The sequence below is a fragment of the Trametes versicolor genome (genome assembly GCF_000271585.1).
Source record: "Trametes versicolor FP-101664 SS1 unplaced genomic scaffold TRAVEscaffold_4, whole genome shotgun sequence".
In the NCBI taxonomy this organism is placed as follows: Eukaryota; Fungi; Basidiomycota; class Agaricomycetes; order Polyporales; family Polyporaceae; genus Trametes; species Trametes versicolor.
In genome coordinates this window covers 614,355-635,670 of record NW_007360324.1, presented here as the reverse complement: position 1 = coordinate 635,670, position 21,316 = coordinate 614,355, and the positions used below count along the sequence as shown (strand labels likewise).

At 58.0% G+C, this 21,316-nt stretch overlaps 6 protein-coding genes across 6 annotated transcripts; 3 read left to right on the top strand and 3 right to left on the bottom strand.

Moving 5' to 3' along the window:
- Positions 1-38: 38 nt before the first annotated feature.
- On the top strand, positions 39-5,509 carry TRAVEDRAFT_145396 (Sec7-domain-containing protein; the record flags this gene model as incomplete). Its single annotated transcript, XM_008038442.1, has 19 exons — positions 39-318; positions 372-731; positions 785-1,066; positions 1,122-1,765; positions 1,817-1,933; positions 1,988-2,008; positions 2,066-2,344; positions 2,395-2,512; positions 2,562-2,647; positions 2,700-2,777; positions 2,828-2,942; positions 2,995-3,404; positions 3,454-3,749; positions 3,800-4,021; positions 4,075-4,192; positions 4,244-4,617; positions 4,669-4,772; positions 4,821-5,209; positions 5,263-5,509. 19 exons carry the CDS (start codon positions 39-41, stop codon positions 5,500-5,502), a joined length of 4,533 nt encoding a protein of 1,510 aa, XP_008036633.1. The 3' UTR covers positions 5,503-5,509.
- Positions 5,510-5,902: 393 nt separating this feature from the next.
- TRAVEDRAFT_118736 (uncharacterized protein) lies at positions 5,903-7,769 on the bottom strand (the record flags this gene model as incomplete). Its single annotated transcript, XM_008038441.1, has 11 exons — positions 5,903-6,181; positions 6,241-6,345; positions 6,401-6,617; positions 6,673-6,736; positions 6,790-6,848; positions 6,913-7,118; positions 7,188-7,285; positions 7,345-7,421; positions 7,485-7,528; positions 7,588-7,661; positions 7,739-7,769. The coding sequence occupies 11 exons, from the start codon at positions 7,767-7,769 to the stop codon at positions 5,903-5,905; spliced, it is 1,254 nt and encodes a 417-aa protein (XP_008036632.1).
- A 383-nt stretch (positions 7,770-8,152) lies between these two features.
- TRAVEDRAFT_164790 (3-hydroxyisobutyrate dehydrogenase) lies at positions 8,153-10,503 on the bottom strand. The gene is made up of 3 exons (XM_008038440.1): positions 9,097-10,503; positions 8,431-9,037; positions 8,153-8,379 (listed from the first exon to the last, which is right to left on the bottom strand). Exons 1-3 carry the CDS (start codon positions 9,348-9,350, stop codon positions 8,215-8,217), a joined length of 1,026 nt encoding a protein of 341 aa, XP_008036631.1. The 5' UTR covers positions 9,351-10,503; the 3' UTR covers positions 8,153-8,214.
- Positions 10,504-15,192: 4,689 nt separating this feature from the next.
- Positions 15,193-15,972, bottom strand: TRAVEDRAFT_79501 (uncharacterized protein; the record flags this gene model as incomplete). The annotated part of the gene is made up of 2 exons (XM_008038439.1): positions 15,193-15,585; positions 15,643-15,972. Coding segments are annotated over 2 exons (723 nt in total), but the record flags the coding sequence as incomplete, so codon positions are not given.
- A 1,199-nt stretch (positions 15,973-17,171) lies between these two features.
- TRAVEDRAFT_27861 (uncharacterized protein) lies at positions 17,172-18,595 on the top strand. The gene is made up of 7 exons (XM_008037882.1): positions 17,172-17,499; positions 17,558-17,569; positions 17,625-17,736; positions 17,800-17,969; positions 18,035-18,156; positions 18,225-18,383; positions 18,447-18,595. The coding sequence occupies exons 1-7, from the start codon at positions 17,293-17,295 to the stop codon at positions 18,466-18,468; spliced, it is 804 nt and encodes a 267-aa protein (XP_008036073.1). The 5' UTR covers positions 17,172-17,292; the 3' UTR covers positions 18,469-18,595.
- A 537-nt stretch (positions 18,596-19,132) lies between these two features.
- TRAVEDRAFT_57528 (uncharacterized protein) lies at positions 19,133-21,001 on the top strand. Its single transcript, XM_008038259.1, has 5 exons — positions 19,133-19,426; positions 19,480-19,769; positions 19,832-20,018; positions 20,088-20,399; positions 20,470-21,001. The coding sequence occupies exons 1-5, from the start codon at positions 19,160-19,162 to the stop codon at positions 20,665-20,667; spliced, it is 1,254 nt and encodes a 417-aa protein (XP_008036450.1). The 5' UTR covers positions 19,133-19,159; the 3' UTR covers positions 20,668-21,001.
- The last annotated feature ends 315 nt before the right edge of the window (positions 21,002-21,316 follow it).

Genomic DNA, 21,316 nt, shown 5'->3' with positions numbered 1-21,316 from the left:
CGTCCTGCTACTACCACCCACTTCACTCGCTGGCCGACATGGACTCAGCAAGCCCCGGTAGCTCGACGGCCTTCTCGGTCTCTGCAAAACACATTCTGCTCTCTGAGATCCTCTCGGTCACGTCTGTGATGCGCAAGAACGCCCGCTGGGCTCTGTCTACGCCCTCGGTCACCTCACGCGACTCTACATTGGCCAGTAGCCTGGGACTTAGGGTAAACAGAACGGCAATCAATGCCTACGCGTCAGGGCGTGGAAGTACGGGGCAGGAGCTCATGGCGGGCTTCCAGGATCTCAAACATCTCGTCAAGGACATCGAAGGTTCGGACTTACCCCGACTTTCGCGAGCCGCTGTTGACTGTGAGGATGAACAGACATACATTCGCTGCCTCTCAGCACTCTCCTCTCGCCGTTTCTTGCTATCATTCGCTCGTCGCTGTCTACCGGACCAATCACTTCTGTTGCCCTCACCGCCCTACACAACTTCTTCCTATGTGGTCTCGTCCACCCTGAGGCAGCATCACTACAAAGCGCATTGGCAGAGCTGAGCAGTGCGCTATCTAGCTGCAAGTTTGAAGCTAGCGACTCGTCGGGGGACGAGGTAACCTTGCTCAAGATCATGACCGTGATCCAGGATGCCTTGTGCGGAAGTGTGGGGAGGAAGCTGGGGGATATCGAGGTGTGCGAGATGTTGGAAACTGTCCTTACTACGTCATGTCAGATGCGTCTTAGCGGTAGGTCTAGTATAGCCTTCACCAGGGCCGCAGTTATTAATGTTCGTTCGCAGAGGTACTTCGGCGATCGGCAGAAGGAAGCCTACACCATCTGGTAAGGACGGTCTTCCTACGCTTATACGACCTCGACCCCGAGGTCGAAGAGCGGAAACTGGCCGACAACGGCGATCTGGAAGCCGAGATGAAGATGAGCGTGTCTGCGTCCGGTCCATTACCGGATGAACCTGTGGGACCGGAAGACCAGGTTACTGAGGGTGAACACCAATCACCCGAGGTCGCTTCGACATTGATTGAAGAACAACCTCCCGAGACACCAAGCGGTCCCCGTCCTTCATGTACGTGGCACACAATGCTTATTTATGCGATGCGTACTCACACATGGTTGTGTAGACGGTTTGCCCTCCGTGCTCGAACTGTTACGCGTCTTGATCAACATCCTCGACCCTAATGACCAGGCGCATACAGACTCGACGCGTCTTACCGCCTTGCGTACCCTCAATGTCGCCATTGAAGTCGCAGGCACGCGTATATGCGCATACCCATCCCTCTCTACCCTCGTTCTCGATCATGGTTGCAAGTACCTCTTTCAACTTGCCCGCTCAGAGCACCCCGTTGTCCTTCAGACTGCCCTACGAACCATTGCAACGATGTTCGAGACTATGCGGCTCAAACTGAAGCTCCAGCAAGAGCTCTTCCTTGCCTTTACCATGGACCGACTCGCGCCTCCCCCTGCGCCCTCGAATAAGAACTTGCCCTTGGCGCAGAAGGCGCTCACCGGATCCCCTCGACCTGGCACACCTGCGCCCTCTACACCTCATCTTGGGCCTCCACCTTCGGAATTTGAGGATGAGAAGGCGCCTTCCACGCCACGCCTCTTAGTGCCGCCTGCGCGAGGGGATACGCGTGAGCTGCTGCTGGAGACTCTGTGCCAGATCTCTCGTCACCCTAGCTTCATGGTCGACTTGTACGTGAACTATGACTGCGACATGAACTGCGAGAACATGTTCGAGCGGCTGGTGGAGTTCTCTGCAAAGGTAACTATCTACCTTCGCGGATTGGACTGCGTACTCATCTTCTGCGTGCAGGGCATTTACCCGGTACAGAACCTAGGCGGACACGATTATCATCTACAGAACTCCCAGTTCCTCTGCCTGGATTTGATTCTTGCGTTTGTGGGACGCATGGCTGCGAGGGCTGAAGGTGTCGGTACACTACTATTTGATTCATCTTGCCCTCCGACTGACACTGCTTCTTAGGCGGCCGAAGCATGGCCTGAGGTAAGATTTTTTTACGGCGATCTTTCGTGAATCTAAAGTAGCTCATAATGGGCATAGGCCTTCCCACATGCTGGCGAACTGCGGCACACCAAATCAAAGAAGAGGCTCATCCTTACCGGTGCGGCGCGGTTCAACGCGAAGCCAAAGACCGGCTTAGCCTTTTTGGAGGAGAACAAGCTCATCTATAGCGACCCAAACGAGCCTCGTCCTCTCAGCTTGGCTAAGTTCTTGCGGAACTCTGCGCGTATCGATAAACGGCTACTTGGGGACTTCATCTCGAGACCAGACAACATCGACGTGCTGAAGGAGTTCCTGAGACTCTTCGACTTCAAGGGTGTAGGTGCTTTTGATATAAAAGTTACACCATTGGTTCTCACCTCGTACAGAAACCTGCCGTGGAGGCATTGAGGGAGTTGCTGGAGAGCTTCCGTCTACCTGGAGAGTCTCAACAGATTAACCGGATCGCGGAGACCTTCGCTGAGGTGTACTTTGCCACTGAGCCTGGTCCGTTAAACGTTACTCTCATTTCTGGTATTTGCTCACCGCGAATCAGAGGGCGTCAAGTCTCAGGATGCAATTTATGTCCTGACATACTCGATCATCATGCTCAACACGGACCAGCACAGTCTGCAAGTGCGGGTAAGTCACCGGCTGCGTATATGCTATGAATGCAATGCTGATGGGCAAGCAGAAACGGATGACCTTGGAGGACTATATGCGCAACTTGAAGGGCGTAAACGATGGCTCGGATTTCGCCATGGACTATCTGGTGCGTTGCTTGGTTTCCGTCATCTGGTTCCGCTATTCACATCATTACAGCAAAACATCTATGACTCGATCCGGAAACAAGAAATAGTCATGCCCGAAGAGCACACGGGGCAACTTGGCTTTGAGTACGCGTGGAAGGAGCTACTAGCCCGTACACGACAATCAGGTGCGTACCACGCTCACAAGGCGAATACGGCTCTCAATGCATTACTTTGCAGGCGACTTCTTGATGTGCAACACAGCTCTGTTTGACGGAGACATGTTCAAGGCTGTCTGGCGTACCGTCGTATCCGCCATCGCCTATGCGTTCATCACATTCGACGACGACTACATCATCGAGCGGGCGATCACTGGGTTCCGGCAGTGTGCTACCCTTGCACGTCACTTCGACATGCCTGATGTCTTTGACTTCGTTGTGGTCTCCTTGTCCCAGGCGACATCTCTTCTGTCCGACGCTCAACCAACGCAAGTGCCGAATTATCCTGTGCTGGACGTGGACGGACAGCCCGTCACCGTTTCGTCGCTTTCCGTCAAGTTCGGGACCAACTTCAAGGGTCAACTTGCTGCCGTTGTGCTGTTCAACATCGTCAACGGTAACGCGAATGCGCTGCGCGAGGGATGGACACAAGTACGTTTGTAGTTACAGCCTGTCGGATGCAGCAACTAAACTTCCACAGATCTTTGAGATGTTCCAAACGCTCTTCTTGCACTCTCTGTTGCCATCACGTATGCTCCAGATGGAGGACTTTTTGGGGGGCACTTCGACCATTCCCCTGCGGCGGAGCCAGCCTACTCGGGTGCAGCCCCGATCTGACGGCCTTCTGTCTGCCTTGTCCTCGTACTTGATGACGCCCTATGCCACCAGCTCTGATGCGCTTGTACCGGACGCAACAGATGCAGACGTGGAGAATACGCTCTGTACCATCGACTGCATCTCGACATGTCGATTGGACGAGCTGTATTCACAGATCATGTACGTTTCTTTCTGAAGCCGTCAAACGCTTCGCTCACGTCCCACGACAGGCAGCTTGAGCCTGAAGCTCTAGTCGCCTCGGTTCGCGCTTTGGAGGCTCTCGCTCATGAACGCACGGTCGCAAGGTTGAAGTTGGAGTCGGATGATGTCTCGGCCGCTGGCGCAGCTCCAGGCTCGCCATATACACTACCGTATGACCCGGCGTCAGTATTCTTGCTGGAGACCATGGTCAGCATTGCGCGTCAGACACCTCAACACATCGAAGATGTCTGGTGAGTACCACGTCAGGGAGACTGTTGTGCATGGGTTAAACTGATCCCTGCAGGCCTATCGTATTCGAGCATCTCTCCGCCCTCCTGTCCACCCCGGCACAATACAGCATCCTCCTGATTGAGCGTGCAGTCGTCGCACTCTTGAGGTTGTGCTTGATCCTAGCCGAACGTGTGAGTTCCAGATTGACCAGTACAATGCTCCTCGCGCTGAAGGATGGGTAGCATACACTCCGAGACCAGATCTATCTCTCATTCGACCTCCTTGCACGACTCCCCCCTGCAGTGGCCAGTCTGGTGGCCGAACAGGTCGTCGCAGGCCTCACCCTCATCTTACAGCAGCACCGGGCCATCGTCCACTCACAAACAGAGTGGAACGTAGTGTTTGCGCTTCTGCGCTCAACTATCTCGCATCCCGAAGCTGCGAGGCAGTCGTTTGACATCTTGGCGAGCATCGCTACCGACACCACCCAGCAACTCGTCACTCCAGACAACTTCACGGGTTTGGTGAACGCCTTGGACGAGTTCGCGACTGTTGCGGGGATTGCGGTCGACGCGCAACAGCAAGGCCGGCGCACCCAATCGTTGACCGCTGCGAAGTGAGTTGTCCCTTTCATCGTGCTGCATTGCCGTCTCTTATGATATTTCAGCTCTCCTATTGTGGAGCGAGGCCGGAAAGCAATCGACATGGTTGCAGATCTGAAGAAGTTCTGGGCGCATTTCTCGGAGACCGCGGGCTTGAACAAGAACCACAGTAGGTGCACTTATTTGCAACAGATTCATGATAACTGACTCCGTATAGTCTGGAGACAGTTCGGCCTACCGCTCCTGACTTCGCTCGCTCGCCAGTCGTCCAACACCTCCCGGGAGATCAGACATGCCGCTTTGGTGCACCTGCAGCGCATCCTGCTCGGCCCTCATCTTCCTATAGACGAGACCAACCACGGACAGATCGAAGACGTCTTCAATCGCGTCCTCTTTCCGCTCTTGGACGAACTGCTCAAGCCGCAAACGCTCATGCGTGACCCGATGGGCCTGCCCGAGACGCGCCTGCGTGCGTCCGCGCTCCTCTGCAAGGCGTTCATGCAGTTCGAGGCGCGTGAGGGCCAGACGGCCGACATCCGGGTCCTGTGGATCCAGGTGCTCGACTTGCTCGACAGGTTGATGCACGTTGATCGCCGTGACCAACTGGTACGTCATGCCCCCGCCTTCGTTGTGACTCTGTTGCTAATTTTCTATCGCAGTACGAGGCCGTGCCGGAGTCCTTGAAAAACGTGTTGCTCGTGATGAACGCGACTGGGCTGCTGGTGCCGCCGACCTCGCCTGAGGATGTGCGCAACGAGCGACAGGCGTCCGTATGGGCAGCGACGCACGAGCGCATCGAGCGGTTCTTGCCTGGCTTCTTGGACGACATCGTCCCCACGCCCCCGCCACAGCCCGCCGAGCCTCCCGCATCGCAGCCCGCACCCGTTCCCAGCTCATGACGCGCCCCGACCATAGCATAGCGTAGCTGGTGTTGCACATTCGTATTTATGTTTTCATCGTCTTCCGAAATTACATGCAAGCTCGTGATCATGACGTACGTAGTACCACCTCCGAATAGCTTGAGCAGCAAAGCGACAGCAGCAAGACCGATCCTGGCGTTGGAACAACAGGGCGTGATAGTATTATGCGAAAAGGCATTAGCGCGCTAGAGTGCAGGAACCAAAGCCAGCGCAGGCAGTACGGGTATGGGACGAAACGGGTACGTAGTGGTTAACGGAAAAGAACAGAAAGGAGAGAGGAGAGCGGGGCAGCTGCGCACATAACTCATTCATAACACATCATTAGAACAATCCCGGTTTTACATTCCATCCATGCCCCTCACCGCGCGGCGCGCGCCGGTCAGGGGGCGTCGTTGTTTGGCCAGCTGTGCTCGGCCTTGAGTTTCTGGACCATGTCGCCGATGGACTCGTGGTTGAACTGTGGCCGCTGGAGCTGGTAGCCGACGACGTTCTTGAGCTTGTCCGCGCTGAACGCGATCACGCGCTTGCGCATGTGGTACACGTCCATGTACGACGAGAACTGCGTGTTCGGCACGGGCGGGTTCGACGTCGTGATCATCTTCGTCCATGTCGTGACGTGCACCTCGTTGATGTCCTCGATCACGTCCTCCAGCCGGAACTGGGTGCGGTCGTGGTCGGCGCTTTTCGCAATACATATACGGGGAGAGTTAGACATACCTTTGCTGCGATATTCGTGACAAAGTTGTGGAAGTCGAACGTCGTGCCGAAATACGACGCGATGATGTTACCCATCTCAACGAGTGACACCTTCGAATCATCCTCCTGTGATACAAATCAGCATATACTCGGTATGCGGAGCGCTGGGGAGAAAGCTTACGACGTTGAAGAGGGGCGCAATGACTTTCTGGCTGTGTGGGATCATGCCCTCTACCTCGCTGACCTTGCTCTTCTCGTTCTTGAAAGGAATCTCTTCGCCGGCGATCGAGTCAGCTTCCTGCCGCCCGATCTTGGCCATCCACTGCGCGCATGCCCACATAGCGCCTGCGATGTCATCGACATGCACGGTGTGTGACGGGTACTTTCCGGGAGAATTTCTGAGAAGAACCGTTAGTTCACATCCACTGGGCCAATAGCAGTCGTGAGGCTTACACTGCTTTCATAGGCTGTTTGAGGTATCCGTAGCATGCGGCCACAGCAATGAACGGGATTACAGCTGCTTCAGGAAATGAGTATACAAACGCCAACGATAAAGGCCAGCGAACATACCGGCATAGTTGACGTAAGGGCCGTACGGGATAGCTGTCCGCACAATGACAAGGTTGAGACTGCAAGGTGCAAAATTCAGTAATCAGCACCTCCTGTCGCAGATATAGTTATAGGATTGCCTACTCTGGAATCGCACCCAAAGCGCGAAGGGTTTCGTGCCACCACGTTCCCATGACACCCTCGGGTTTCACTTCCTCCTTCTCATCGTGCGAGCCGCTCTCCTTGCAGTTGTAGAACGGGTGCTGTATCCGGACGTACGCCTTGACCTTTCTCCGCGCAGCCTCGAGACCAACGAGCCGTGCGATCTTGAACGTGTGCGTGATTTGTACCTGCGGGGAAAGGAAGGGAGATGCAGGCTCAGTCGATCCGGCCGACACGGCGAGGAAGATGGCACGTACTGCTTCCGACCGATCCCACTGAATCTCCCCGGTGAAGTCGAACACGTAGTCGTAGGGATCCTGCCCTTGTGGTGGCTCGAAACAAGACGCGACCGTCGCTGTAATCCGATCAGGCCATGCACCCGTCAAGTGAGACATGCGGATTCGTGGTACGCACCCGCTACGGTCAGATTCGCCTGGCGGTACTCGACATCCGGCTGCTTGAGGACGACGGGGAACACAGAGCCGAGGTATCTGGCGCAGCGCGGTAGCCCGTTTGAGCATGACAGACCACACGGGAGTAAGATCGAACCTTACGTAGTGGCAGGCGCAACGGAATACTTGTCCACAATCCGGAGGTGCTGGACGGCCGAACAACGATTGGGATCGGCGCGGCTAGAACGAATGAGGGAACACGCACCTCGACGAGCCGTTCGCTGCCGTCTGCGGGGACGAGGAGGTTTGCGAGGGTCCGCGAGCAGGTGTTCAGGCCGCCTGGAAGGAGACAAGGACGGATGCGCGTCTACGATCAGCAGGCGAGAAAGAGACAGGTGTGCGGCACGGAAGCGCACCAAAGATGATTGCGTTGGGCTTCTTAGACATCGAAAGCGCGGGTGTGCAGGGCGGGCGAGCGGTGGGGGATCCGGGGGGAGGAGGAGGACGGGGAGATCAAGGGCGATTTGGGAGAAGCGCGATGATGTATAGAGGCGGTCGGTCCCAGCGTGTACTTAGCGAGCGGCCTGGTCTGTGGCTATACCGGATCTGGACGGGCGGATTGCGGGTTCTCGGTCAACGAGGCGGCTGCTCGCTGTGGACGACGGCGAGGAGGAGGTCGAGGACGGCGAGAGGCGCAGATGGAGGAGATGGAAATGGAGGAGAGAGAGCTATGAGCCGGACAATTTCCTGCATCACCGCCGCGGGCCCTCCTTCAGCCTCACCGTCTTAGGCGCCCGCTATGGAGCACGGCCCGACCGGTGCACACACACTTGTCCACACACTCCGTCCATCCGTCCTATATGCTACTGTACATGGTGCGCGCGGTGCTACGCTAGATATGCTTCGACACCCGCAGATATCGGTACACAGATGAAAAGTCCTTGTTCGCCAGCTCTGGGTCCTCGCTCACCACGTCCGCATAGATCTTCTCCGCCGCGTTTCCTAGCGGTAGCGGGATCCCTGTAGACTCTGCAAGGTCCGTCGCCAATCCCATATCCTGTGTAGTTCTAGATGAGCGCTGAGACAAGACTGGCGCGGTGAAACACACCTTCAACATGAGGCTGGTGGCGAACCCGCCCTCGTAGTCACGCTCGCACGGAGGTGACTTATCCGGCAGCGCGGACGGAGCGGGGTTGTTGACAGACGAGGCCCAGCATGCTCCAGTCGAGCTGTTGATGACGCTAGCCAGAACCTTCGGATCCAGCCCCAGCCTCTGGCCAAGAAGCATCCCCTCGGCGACGACGATCTGCTGCACCCCGAGAATGAGGTTGTTGCAGATCTTCGCCACGAGCCCCGCGCCGGAGTCCCCGCAGTAGATGACGTTCTTGCCCATGTTCAGCAGATGTGGGTACGCGACCTTGAACGCCTTCTCGGGTCCGCCCACGAGGAAACTGAGCGTCGCGGCCCTTGCTCCCGTTACACCGCCGGAAACGGGGGCGTCGACGATGGCCGCACCCGCACGCTCGACCTCCGCTGCAACATCGCGGGCAACCTCCACGTCGAGAGTGGTCGAGTCGATACACAGAGTGGACTGTGCAATCTCGGGCGGGAGCGCACGCAGCGCTGAGATGATGCCGTCTTCTTCGACATACACATTCCGCACGTGTGGGGAGGACGGAAGCATGGTCACGACTGTGCGCGATGCATGCAAGGCTCTGTGGAGAGAAGACGTCAACTCCCGGCTAATAGTGCTTAAACGAGGAACGATACGCACTGCGCAGGGGTACTCGCGATTTGAACCTGTGCTCCCGGGAACTGCGTCACGAAGTTTTTCACAAATCCTTCGGCGACCGCTTCCCTTGCATCACAGACGACGAACCGTGCTCCGCCATTACTCTCGACCAAGGTTCTCGCGAAGAGGTTGTACGCCATCTCAGAGCCCATCCGCCCGAGCCCAATGAAGCTGACGCTGTTCTGCCGCTGCGCAACCGCCGCGGCGGCTCGGAGAAGGCGTGGTGTAGGTCGCATATCGAGCACTAGGCTGTGTCCAAGAGCTCGAAAGCGCAGAAGATGGTGGTAGCGTTCAAGCCTCGGATGCTCGAGTCTGCTACGCTCGAACCTGGTGTAACGGCCGGCGGGCAAGCAGGGCGGGCGAGGCGAGCACAGGCGGCGAGCGAGAGAGTGGTAAGCCAGCGGGTACTGGTGTTGGTCAGACGGAGAGTTACAAGCTGGGCGCGAGGCGGGTAGCTACGGAGTCCGGGAGTGTACGGAAGGGCGAGCTGCATGGCTCCCGATGGTGGCTGAAGAGCGAAGAACGGACGAGCGATATAATGTACGAAAAGGGAAAGCTTATGTAATCTAATACGAGCCGTTACTATCTAGAATGACCGTGGCCCGAAGGCCCAAACCCGAGGACTCGTGTAACGCGCGAGCGCGCCGTTACACTACCTCCTCCTCAAGGGAGGGCGCGACGCATGCGAGCGCGATCCCCAGCTAGTGGCTGGCGGCCTCGAGACTCGACGCGCGCGGCGCGACACTGAGCGCACGGTACCCGGCTGAAGACCGGCGACACCGCGTACGACAGCGCACGACCTCGTCGCGACGCAGGTGTGATCTCGGTCTCAACACCCGAGCATCACGCGTCGGGAAGAGGCGGCGGACGAGACACACGCCCCGAGCGGAGTGTGGTCTGCGTCGGCGGCGTGTAGAACACGCGAGGGTCTTCGCGGACGGGCGGCGGAGAGCGCGGGCGTGGAGCGGCGTGTGGGACGGCGGATGCGGCAGGGTGCGACGAGGAGGGGACGGGCGGAGCGGATGAGGGAGCGACGGGCGGAGTAGACGAGGCAGGCTGCGAAGGAATGTAAGTATCAGTAGTCGGCGAAATAGAATGTGCAGTTGAGTTGAATAAAGCGTGCGGAGGTCGAGGAGCGCGAGGGTGGCGGCGATGGAAGCGCTCGAGGAGCTCGTTGGAAGTAGTGGGGAAGTCGGAAAGGGGAATCCAGGCGTTTTCGTCTTCGGAGAGGCCTTGCCAGCTTACGAGGTACTCGTAGCGCTGGCCGAGCTTCCGAGAGTCGAGGATGGCCTTGAGGGCGAGTGGGGTAGAGTCGGAGGTGTCGAGACCGAAAGGAACTGGAGCAGAAGGAGTGTGGAATTCAGGCGAAGAGTGGTAGGGTTCAAGAAGGGAAACATGGAAGACGGGGTGGAGGCGAGAGAGATAGGAAGGGAGCGAGAGTTTGTAGACGAGTGGGGAGAGTTGGGAATGGATAGGGAAGGGGCCAAGACGGCGGTGGTCGAGTTTGTCGGAGGGACGGGTGGTCTTGATGTTGCGGCGAAGCAGCCAGACGAGGTCGCCGGGGTTGTAGACGGGCGCATCCGAAACGCGCCTGTTGTAGTTGCGAGCCTGGCGCTCCTGGGCATGCTTCAACTCGGCACGCAGCTCGTCATGAAGACGGCTAAGTCGTGTTGCGAGATCAGCAGCGCCAGGGACGGAGACGGGGTCGGCAAGGCGAGGTTCAAAGCTGGGGTGGAAGCCGTAGTTGGCGTAGAATGGGGACTGATTGGTGGAGAGGTTGACGGCGTTGTTGAACGCGAACTCGGCAAGAGGAAGGTAGTCGACCCAGTCGTCCTGCTGGTACGAAACGTACGCACGCAGGTAGGTCTCGAGCGTCTGGTTCGTGCGTTCGGTGAGGCCGTCCGTCTGAGGGTGATAGGCGGTCGAGTGCTTGAGTTCAGTCTGCAGGTGCCGGGCAAGTTCGCGCCAGAACTGCGAGACGAACGTCGAGCCGCGGTCGGAGATGATCGAGTCAGGGATGCCGTGGTAGCGTACAATGCGGTCGAGGAAGAGCCAGGCCAGGCCGGGCGCGTCGAGCGTCTCGTTGCAGGGTACAAAATGTGCGTATCGCGTCAAGCGATCGCACACGACCCATATCGAGTCGTACCCATGTGAACGAGGCAGCTTGACAATGAAGTCCATCGTCAGCGCTTGCCATGGCCGGAGAGGGATGTCGAGGGGTTGGAGGAGGCCAAAGGGCTTGTGGCGAGGTGTCTTGATCCTACCGCAGACGTCGCATGCAGCGACGTACTTGCGAACGTAGGTCGCAATACAGAGTGGCGCGACGCTGTTCGGCGCAAGGACCCAGCATTTGCCGTCCAGGATGACCTTATCTTCCATGACGGCCTCCTCTTCATTCCTCTTCCTCTGCGCGTGTAAGCCTGGCTGTAGGCTTAGCACAGATATGCCGGTAGTGCATATATACACCGCGTTAGCTGAGAGTATAACCTTTCAGTTAAACTGCCTTTTGGCGTAACGGTTTGAGCAGCGGTGTCTCAGCCTGTTTACACTAACTGAAAGGTTTAGGCTTGCAGGTCAGGAGTTCAATCCTGGCTGGGGGCAAGTTTCAAGGGGTCGTTCCCTTGGGGCAGTGTATAGCACTCTCACTTACAGGGAAACCCTGGGGACCCCTTAGCGCCGGTTGCACCGGGGGTGGGACTAAGTTCCTAAAGTGGGTGAGAGTGTAAGCCTGGCTGTAGGCTTAGCACAGATATGCCGGTAGTGCATATATACACCGCGTTAGCTGAGAGTATAACCTTTCAGTTAAACTGCCTTTTGGCGTAACGGTTTGAGCAGCGGTGTCTCAGCCTGTTTACAGCGCGCTGACATTCTTCGCCTTCGGCACGACTCTCCTCCCGCAGGACACCCTGGTCGCAGACGCACACTCACGTCTGTCAAGCGCGACTACTCGTGGCCAGTGGTCCGCGCGGATAGCGGCCTTGTAACGCTCTTGAAATGCGGTGTGGTCAGCGGCGAGTGCTGTGACGGCGGCGACTTGGATCGGCTTGCGTGCGGACGAAGCATCTTGTGTGAATAGAGGGGCTGTGTGCGCAGGTGTCAGCAAAACCTTGCGGTTCTCGTGCAGGACGTCATCCCCCTCTCGAGGCGCGAAGTCCGCCCGCCGAGAGGGTGCGTCTGCGGGGTTCTTCAAACCGGGTGAGTACGACAGAACGAAATTGAACTCTGAGAGAAACATAGACCACCGCGCTTGGCGGCGGTTCAAGACTCGAGAGGACATGAAATACTCAAGATTTTTGTGGTCGGACACGACAGAGACGGGCGTGTCGGTGCCGATGAGCCACGCGCGCATGTCACGGAACGACTCCACCACAGCGAGGAGCTCCTTGTCGTACACCTCGTAGTTGATCTCTGCGGGTGACAGCTTACGGGAGAAGAATGCGACGGGGTGGAGGAGACCGTCTGCGTCGGGTTGATGGAGGACGCCGGCAATGGCGAAGTCGGACGCATCGGTGGCGAGCGTGGACGGCAGGCTGGGGTCAAAATGGCGGAGGACGGGTTCTGACAGAAATGCACGCTTGAGGGACTCGAATGCATCAACGGCGTCCGCCGGGAACTCGAACGGAGTGTCCCGAGCGGACTTCTTGGTGAGCCGGTTGAGAGGCACGACAATCCGTGCGTAGTTGTCTATGAAACGACGATAGAAGTTAGTAAAACCAAGGAAAGACTGAATGTCCCGCATTGAAGACGGGCATGGCCAGTTGGCGATGGTCTCGAGCTTGCGTGAGTGCATCTTGACGCCGTCCGCTCCGATGAGGTATCCGAGATACTCGACTTCAGAGCGGTCGAACTCGCACTTCTTTGCATTCGCAAAGAGGCCGGCGTCGCGCAAGCGTTCGAGCACAAGCTTGACGTGCTCGTCGTGTTCCTCCTGCGTGCGAGAGAATATCAGTATGTCGTCAATGTACACGACGCACACGACATCGAGCAGGTCGCGCAGGGTGTCCTGGATGTACGCTTGGAACGTGCCGGGTGCGTTAGTCAAACCGAAAGGCATAACTGTATACTCAAACAAGCCGAGGTGTGTGCGGAATGCAGTCTTCCACTCATCGCCTTCGCGAACGCGGATGAGATTGAACGCATTCTTGAGGTCGATGACAGAGAAGACCCTGCATCCTTGGACGCGGTCGAGCAGGTCGTCGAGGAGAGGGAGGGGATACCGATTCTTCTTCGTGATCGCATTCAGACCGCGGTAGTCAACGCATAAGCGCAACTCGCCGGTCTTCTTGCGGACGAACAGAACAGGGGAAGCAGCGGAGGATGTCGAGCGTCGTATGAAGCCCTTGCGCAGGTTGTCCTCGATGTAGTCGAAGAGTGTCTGACGCTCGAGCGCAGAGAGGTGGTAAAGAGGACCGAACGGTGGCTTCTGGTCGTCCTCGAGGTCGATGGACATGTCGAAACCATCGCGGTGCGGCGGCAGCTTCTCGACGTCCACTGGAGAGAACACTGACGCATAACTGTGATACTTCTCGGGCACGTGATTGAGGAAGTCGGCGAGTGGAGGCGGCTCGGGGAGAGGGTCGGGAGTAGCAGCAGGCGACGGCGGTGCAGCCGTACTGGTGGTGTCGAGTCGAGCCGCCGCAATTGTGTAGCCGGAGGTGCCAAGAGGATGATACCAGAGTGCACCACTCGGGCTGTTGCGGGCATATTTGCGAAAGCGCCGTGAGCCAATCATGGCAATGTCGAGTGGAGCTGAGGGCGTGTCTGGGGGAAGCGGAGTGGGCGGAAATGGAAATGAAGGCGAGGAGACTGAGACGAAGGGTGGCGAAGGCGAGTGTAGACCGAGGCCCAGGCTTGCCACAACATGTGGGGTGCTAGACACACCAAGACCGGGGCCCTGGGATGCTGACGCAGACGGAGAGAGCGGGGAGATGGACGGAGTCGGATGCGCATGACGAAGACCGGGGCCCAAGCCAGAGGCAAACGGAGTCGGAGGACGAAAGGCATGCCAAGGGAGTGTCGTAGCAGACAGGAACGAGCGACCTCGAGGGAGAGGCAAATTCGCGGCTTGATCAGAGCGCGCGATAGAGTCGGGGTGCGCGGTCGTGAGGACGCGGCCACGAAGACCGAGGCCCAGGCCGACCGACGTCGAAGAGGACGCGTGCAGAGATGAGACAAAAGCGGGAGGAGTGACCAGGCTTGCGCCGTGGCCGAGAACGGAGGACGGGTGTACGGGGTTGACACCGCAGCAGTTGAGTGCCAGCGAGCGGCGAACCCAGTCGATGGACGGGTTGTGGCGTTGAAGCCAGTCAAGACCTAAAATTACAGGATAAGGAACGGAGACAACGCCTAGGGCGATCGTCTCCGAATGAGTCTGTACGCGGAGGGAGGTGACAACGTCGTGGGTGACGAAGCCAGAGGCTATTGGCCGATCATCGACCGCAGTGATTGGGACAGGCACATCCTTCAGACGGCGAGGTAGTCCGTGGCGATTGGCAAACGAAAGAGAGATGCAGGACGCGGTGGCGCCCGAGTCGACGAGAGCATATGTACGTATTGTTTTATGATTGGGAAACGAGAGTGAGACAGAGAGGAAGAAATGGTCGGGCGAAAAGGGAGACGCATGAACGTGAGACGAGAGTCGGAAACGTGGGGCACCAGCAGGCTTGGGTATCCACACGCCGTCCTTGAGACGGACGTGCTTCGGAGCCCCCGTGGCGGGTACCTGAGTCCCTAGTGTCGCCGGGAGCTCCGGGACTTCTGATTTGCTCCCGGCTACGCTTTTCCCTTGGACTTTGAGTCCTTGGCGGTGCGCAGCGGGCAGTTGGCGAGGCGATGAGAGCCCTCGCCACAGTAGAGGCATAAATTGTTGTCGAAACGGCGCTGCCGTTCTTGAGAGGTGAGCTTACCGTGCCGGAGGGCGTCGACCTCCATGGGTACAACGTCGGAGGAGCCGCTTGTGGCAGCGGGCGCGGCGGCAGTCGGTCGCGGTGTGAATGTGGGTGCGAATGCAGTCGTCGAGCGCTGTGGCTGAGACTGGCGAGTTGTGTTCGAGGTGGTGACACGCACGCCTTGCTGGCGCGTCTCGAGCCGCAGGTTGTGCAGCTCGTTGTCGAGCTCGATAACTTGCGGGATCCACTCCGAGAGGGTGGCGGGGCGCGGCTTGCCGAGTAGTTGCATACGGACATCTTGCTTGAGGCCACGCTCGAAGCGTTTGATTGCGTAGGCCTCGGTCCAGTCGATGTACCTAAGATACTCTTCGAACTGGTTAGCATACACAGCGGCAGACGCCTCTTGCTTGAGCGCCTCAATCTTGTGAATCATCTTGTTCTCAATGTCGGAGTCCTCAAAGCGCTTACGGAACTCGTAGACCAATGCCATGTAGTCGTCGAGGAAAAGCAGGTCCCGGTTCTTCATGGCCTTCAGCCAAGAACGCGGGGCGCCGTCACCTAACCATGATACAAAATAATGGCACTTAACGGTCTCGTCCGCATCGCGGAGTGCGGGCTGCAAGAGAATGGCCGCATCGACCTCTTCAAGGAACGCGTCGACCTCCGAAGCCTTGCCATTGAAGATCCGAGGGTCGCGGACACGGACATTGCCGCGAGGAGGTCCGGACGAGCTGTTGGTTGAGGCCGCGGGTGTGCCGGTTGAGAGGTTCTCGAGGCGATGGACGAGTGCCTCGAGTGCTTGACGGTTGATGAGCTGTTCTTGATGGGCGTTGCCTGCTGCGTGTCCGATATGAACGACACTCTCTAGGAGCAGGTTCATGCGGTCCACTAGAGGGTCGCTTGGAGGCGCTGCGGGCCGCTGCGGGGCGTCAGGAGCAGGAGCTCCTGTGGGCGGAGGCTGAACTGGTGCCTGCTGAGCTGGGGTGCCATTTTGAGCGGCCTGGGGGGCTTGGAAAACGTTACCACCCCATGCCTCCATGCCAGCGGATCCGACGTCGCCCATCTTGGGAGGATTCGTCGGCGTGGTGAAGAAGGAAAGTCGGCGGAAGGGAAGCGTTCGACGGGCGCTTAATTGCGAGTCGACGACGACGAGGGAGGTAGCGGCCGCGAACACACAGGATTATTGCCAGAGGGAGGTCAAGACGATAAGAGCAAAGCAGAGCAAGTAGAGAACGAGTTTGGTTGGTCTGACCAAACTGTAACGGCCGGCGGGCAAGCAGGGCGGGCGAGGCGAGCACAGGCGGCGAGCGAGAGAGTGGTAAGCCAGCGGGTACTGGTGTTGGTCAGACGGAGAGTTACAAGCTGGGCGCGAGGCGGGTAGCTACGGAGTCCGGGAGTGTACGGAAGGGCGAGCTGCATGGCTCCCGATGGTGGCTGAAGAGCGAAGAACGGACGAGCGATATAATGTACGAAAAGGGAAAGCTTATGTAATCTAATACGAGCCGTTACTATCTAGAATGACCGTGGCCCGAAGGCCCAAACCCGAGGACTCGTGTAACGCGCGAGCGCGCCGTTACACCTGGGCGGGGTCCACCCGACTTGTCCCCGCGGGGAAGCTCCCGGGGTCCCGGGCATGCCGAAATCGGGGCAAACTCTGAGTAGGACCCCATCAATGAAACAGGGTCCAGCGGGCCGGACCCTGCCGGACCTCCCGCCGGTTACTTGGTCTGGCACGCCTACGGACGCGTTCTGGCTTTTCTGTGTCTCTGCGCTCATCCACGCCGGCACGGATATCCTCCCATTTTCACCCATAGTCCAGCACACTCATGTTTGAAGTATCCAGTCGCTCATGAAGTTCTGCAACTGAGAAGCTGTCGGATCGATTCCCCGCGCCGCATATGCGTGCTGTCATCGCTTTAAAGCAGATTATCGCGGAGGTACGTTCGTAACGCTAGTATATTCAAGTTCACCCTATGCATAGGTTGCGTACGCCAGTATCGAGACGTCTGGATGAGCTGTACGCAGCTGGAATACTTACAGGCGCTAAGCTACTGGCCAATAGCGCGAGTCCGGTTAAGTACCTTGCGTGGGCGCGCCGAATGCCGTCCCCACGCGCGATAGACTTTCATCAGGCACTGCTCACGATACGCTGATGTGCAGGCGTTCACACCGACAGCACTCTATGGCCTCTCCCCGATGCTGCGGGAACAGCATATCGTGTCCTGACACGTACGCTTCTCCTCGTTCCCAGGTCTGCGGTCGCCAATCATATCTCCTGACATAGCTGGCCATGACGATTCACTCCCGGGCTCCCTCACCTCTCTCTGCCATCGACGAGGGTGCTGAGCAGCACTCAGGCGTCGACCTCGACCACTACGAAACAGCTCCACTGGCTCCAGCTGTGAACGCACCCGACCGGACGGAGATGGGGTACGACGAACAGTTTGTGAAGCCGGAAGGTAGAAGAGGGGATGGACCCGCACTATTGGCAGCATCCGTACGTCTTCTGTGCTTTGTAACACTCCTTGCATGACACAGCTCACGCAATGTCGTAGACCTCTGTAGCAGTATGTCTCTCTGTCGGTGACTAAGGATGACGCTTTCAGCTATACCTCTTGGCAGGTCTTCTTGGTATCGACATGGGCGATCACTTTCGCCAACCACCCCACGTCGCTCGGGCTATTCTTCTTCCACCCGATCCTCCAGAGCCTGGCCATTGCTGCATTTACCTATGGTAGGTTCCTTATGACCTTCATACCGGTTTGGGTATCTTGCCGACCTTTCTCCGCGCATGCAGGCATCTTGACTCTACAGCCCACGTCTCAAGCCAGGACGAAGGCCGCCGGCTTGACCCGGCACCAAGTAGTCATTTTGGCCCTCGGTGTTCCCGCAATTAGCGTTGGCACTTTTGCCATTTACTATCGCAAGTCGCTGCATGACCACCCTCATTTCACCACATGGCACGGCGTGAGTCACCTTCCGTTAAGATCGACGAGCGCCACATTGCGTTTGTCCTGACATCGGGCCGGCAGACCATAGGCATTGCGTCAATCGCATGGATGGTCGTCCAGATGGTTGTAGGTGGCGGCAGTGTGTGGTTCGGCGGGCGGCTGTTTGGTGGCCCTAAAGCGAAGATGTTGTGGAAATACCACCGGTGAGTCAGCGCTTGCCGCCCTTGCTATCGGGCAGATGACGAACTTTACCCTCCCGGCGGCGTTCCAGACTCTCGGGCTACCTGTTGTTCCCGCTGTTCCTCCTTGCAGCCTATCTTGGAGGCGCTTGGTCAAGCTGGACGACAGGCAACAGCCCGTATGTCGTGCGGCTGCTCGCGTTCACAATTAGCCCCATAGTGCTGCTTGTGGCGATATTGGCGAGAATGAGGTTAGTCATCCTGAATTCTTTGCCAATTCGCGGTACTGACTGAGCGGCCTGTCGCTTGTCCAGGACGTCAAAGATGCAATTCTAATTTGTTTTAGCATCTACCCCGCAGTCGACATGGGCGTCAATATTTATAGTGTGTGGTTTTACTTGATGTCTATGTACTCGCTGCATCTCGCATGTGTGCCATACTGGCAAAGCAACACGTTTCTCGCATCCTTGTTCATGCTACGCGACAGAGGCCAGAGGCCAAGTCTGGATCAAAAACAACCGCAAGCCCACCCAACGTGTATCTGTCGCGCGGCCCGTGCCGTCCAATCATGGTGGAGCGCCTATCGACGGACACCCGGACGGAGCGCACGCAGGTTCGTACCTTGCTTTGTAAGGAGTTTGCGCGAGCTTGGGTTGGGATGGGACCGTCTTGCGTTCCTGCGGGCCTGCGGTTAGCGGGCCTCAACGCGCGAAAGCCTACGTTGGTCAGCGCATGTTTCTCGAGTCACCGTCCGGGCGCCAGGTCGAATTACGTCCTTCGATCTCGCTTGGAAGTCCGCCACGACCGCGCGCCCTGGGGAAGCGTAGATAACGTTCCATCATGCGGGGGCATATATAGCAGCATACCACCAATCCCACCATACCAGCACCCATCCATCAGCCTCGCTGCGCCTGTCCGAGCTTAACGTTCAAAAGTCTGATGTGCTAAGTGGTCCCGCCCGAGTCATCTCCCCTTTCCTTCCGCCATGGTCCAGGAGTCCCCTGATCTGCCCCCGGCCTATTGCTGGATGTCGTCCAACAGCCCCGCGCCGCTGTACTCGGAGTCACCAACCGCGACCGAGCGCGTGCTCCAAACCGGCCACTGCTCTTGCATCACCCCCGGTTCCTCTGCGGCGGACGCGCAGAAGTTCGTGTACAAGTCCGATCACCTTGAGGTTCAACTGCATCCCCCGCGCTGGGGTTCTCCGCTTCCTGCGTACGGCCTCGGCGGCACAGTCGACGGCGTTCTGACTTTCCGTAAGCCGTGCAACCACGTACAGGAGGTGTCTGTATCGGTGAGTGCACACGCTATCTACTTGGTATCGCGACTGATAAACAATACGCGTAGCTGTACGGCACTCTGACGACGTCCGCTAGCCAGCACGCGAGCATAGCCGTTCCCGGCGTACAGAAGATCGTTGTGCTACGCCAGAAAGTGGTGTTATACTCCGCACCAGCGGGGAGTACCAACGCAGTGAGCGGAGAATTCCCATTCGCGCCCCAGTTCCCACCCTTTATCGAGGATGGCTCGGACCCCCTCCCGCCGTCATATACGGTGTTCCAACCAGGCGTGACGACCGAAATCTCGTACCAGGTGCGCGTGGACATTGTCCGTAAGGGCCTGCGGCGGCACGAGAAGTACGCTACGCTCCCTTCCACTGGATCGGGCGCAGTCGTTCTGACCGGGGCTCATCGCGTAGGTTGACGGTCCCCATCCTCTACCTCCCGAAGTCGCGGCCGATCGTGCCCTCGCTCGAGTACATTCCGTGGTCGGTGCGCGTGGACAGCTCGGCGGACGGACGTGTGTGCGAGATTCCCCTCGAGCCGACATGGCCGAAGGGCTGCGACGCAAGCCCACATCAGGCTGATGATCTGCCCGTCATTTCGGTGAGTCAACTTTGCCGAACGTCGAGGCTTGTGCGACGGGATCCTGATCCTAAACGCGCCCTATTACAGCTCACGATGCCGACATCAAAATGCTTCGCGTCTGGGGACACCATCCCGCTCTCGCTCAAAATCTCGTGCCCGCGCTCGCCCGCACTCGCACAGCTCCTGTCGCACAACGCGCACTTGTGCCTCATCAAGCGACAGAAGGCCTGGGTCTCGCTCGGCCGGCAGGTCAGCGTGCGCGAGCTGTTGCTTTCCCGCGCGGAGGTATATCTCGCAGACGACTCGCAGGAGGGCACCGCGTACCTGCGCATGGAACTGCAGGCGGGCGAGGCTGGACGGGAGTGCTCGTGGCGCGTCGAGGGGACCGTCGCGGTCGAGGTGTGTTGCGCCTCCCATGTTCCGGATCGTGTTTTGTGAAACGGTGCTGATGTTACGTCCCGTTCGCCAGCACGTCATCCGTTTGGTGATTTTCCCGCCGGAGCACGTCAAGAACTTCCCCGCGTATCGTTGTGAGGTGCCGGTGACGCTCACGACGGACCAGTACGGGACGCAGCAGAGCGAGCTGCTCGCGATGAGCGGCGTGCCCTTCCCGGCGCTGGGACTCAGCGACCCTAGCCGGCACTTGCGCACGGCGCAGCCGCTTTGACGACATCGACATCCTCTCCATCCTTCTCTCTCACTCTCACGCTCGGTTTCACTCCACTGCTCGCCACCGCTCAGCTCTCCACCTCTCGCGACATCTTTTCTCATCATTTCCCCCAATTTATTCAATTATGATTCGTATTTTGGTCCGTGGAGGCCTGTAGTGGTTGCACTGTAAATTATTCTGGTTCCTGTTACGCCATTTTACGACCCCCCCTCTCTCTCTGTCTCTCTATTACGCTCTCCGCATCTCCTGACATGACTCCTGCTTTCCGAGTAGCTGTACGCTTTCTTCTAGACACGTCGTAGAGCTGTATAATTACTCGGGCCCCCATGACTATTCCACCATCGGTTTCTCAGATCCTCACTGGCCCGGGAGACGGGCCCTGCCTGCGATGTCCCATGCGCCTCCTCGATCGCGATCTAGATCTGCAGAGGGACGAACGTTTAAATGGAATGATTCTCGGATCCTAAATCCTTGGCGTTGCAGATGCAATCGGACAAGGGTTCCTCGAATTTGGCGGCGGGACGCGGCCGGTTCCGGGAGGCCCGGGAGAAGAGTTGAAGAGAGCGATAGTTAGCGCTCGTTTGACGTTGTACAGCACCTCCAAGCGTCAATGAAGGCCTGCCTGCTATCCCGGACCACCAGGGAT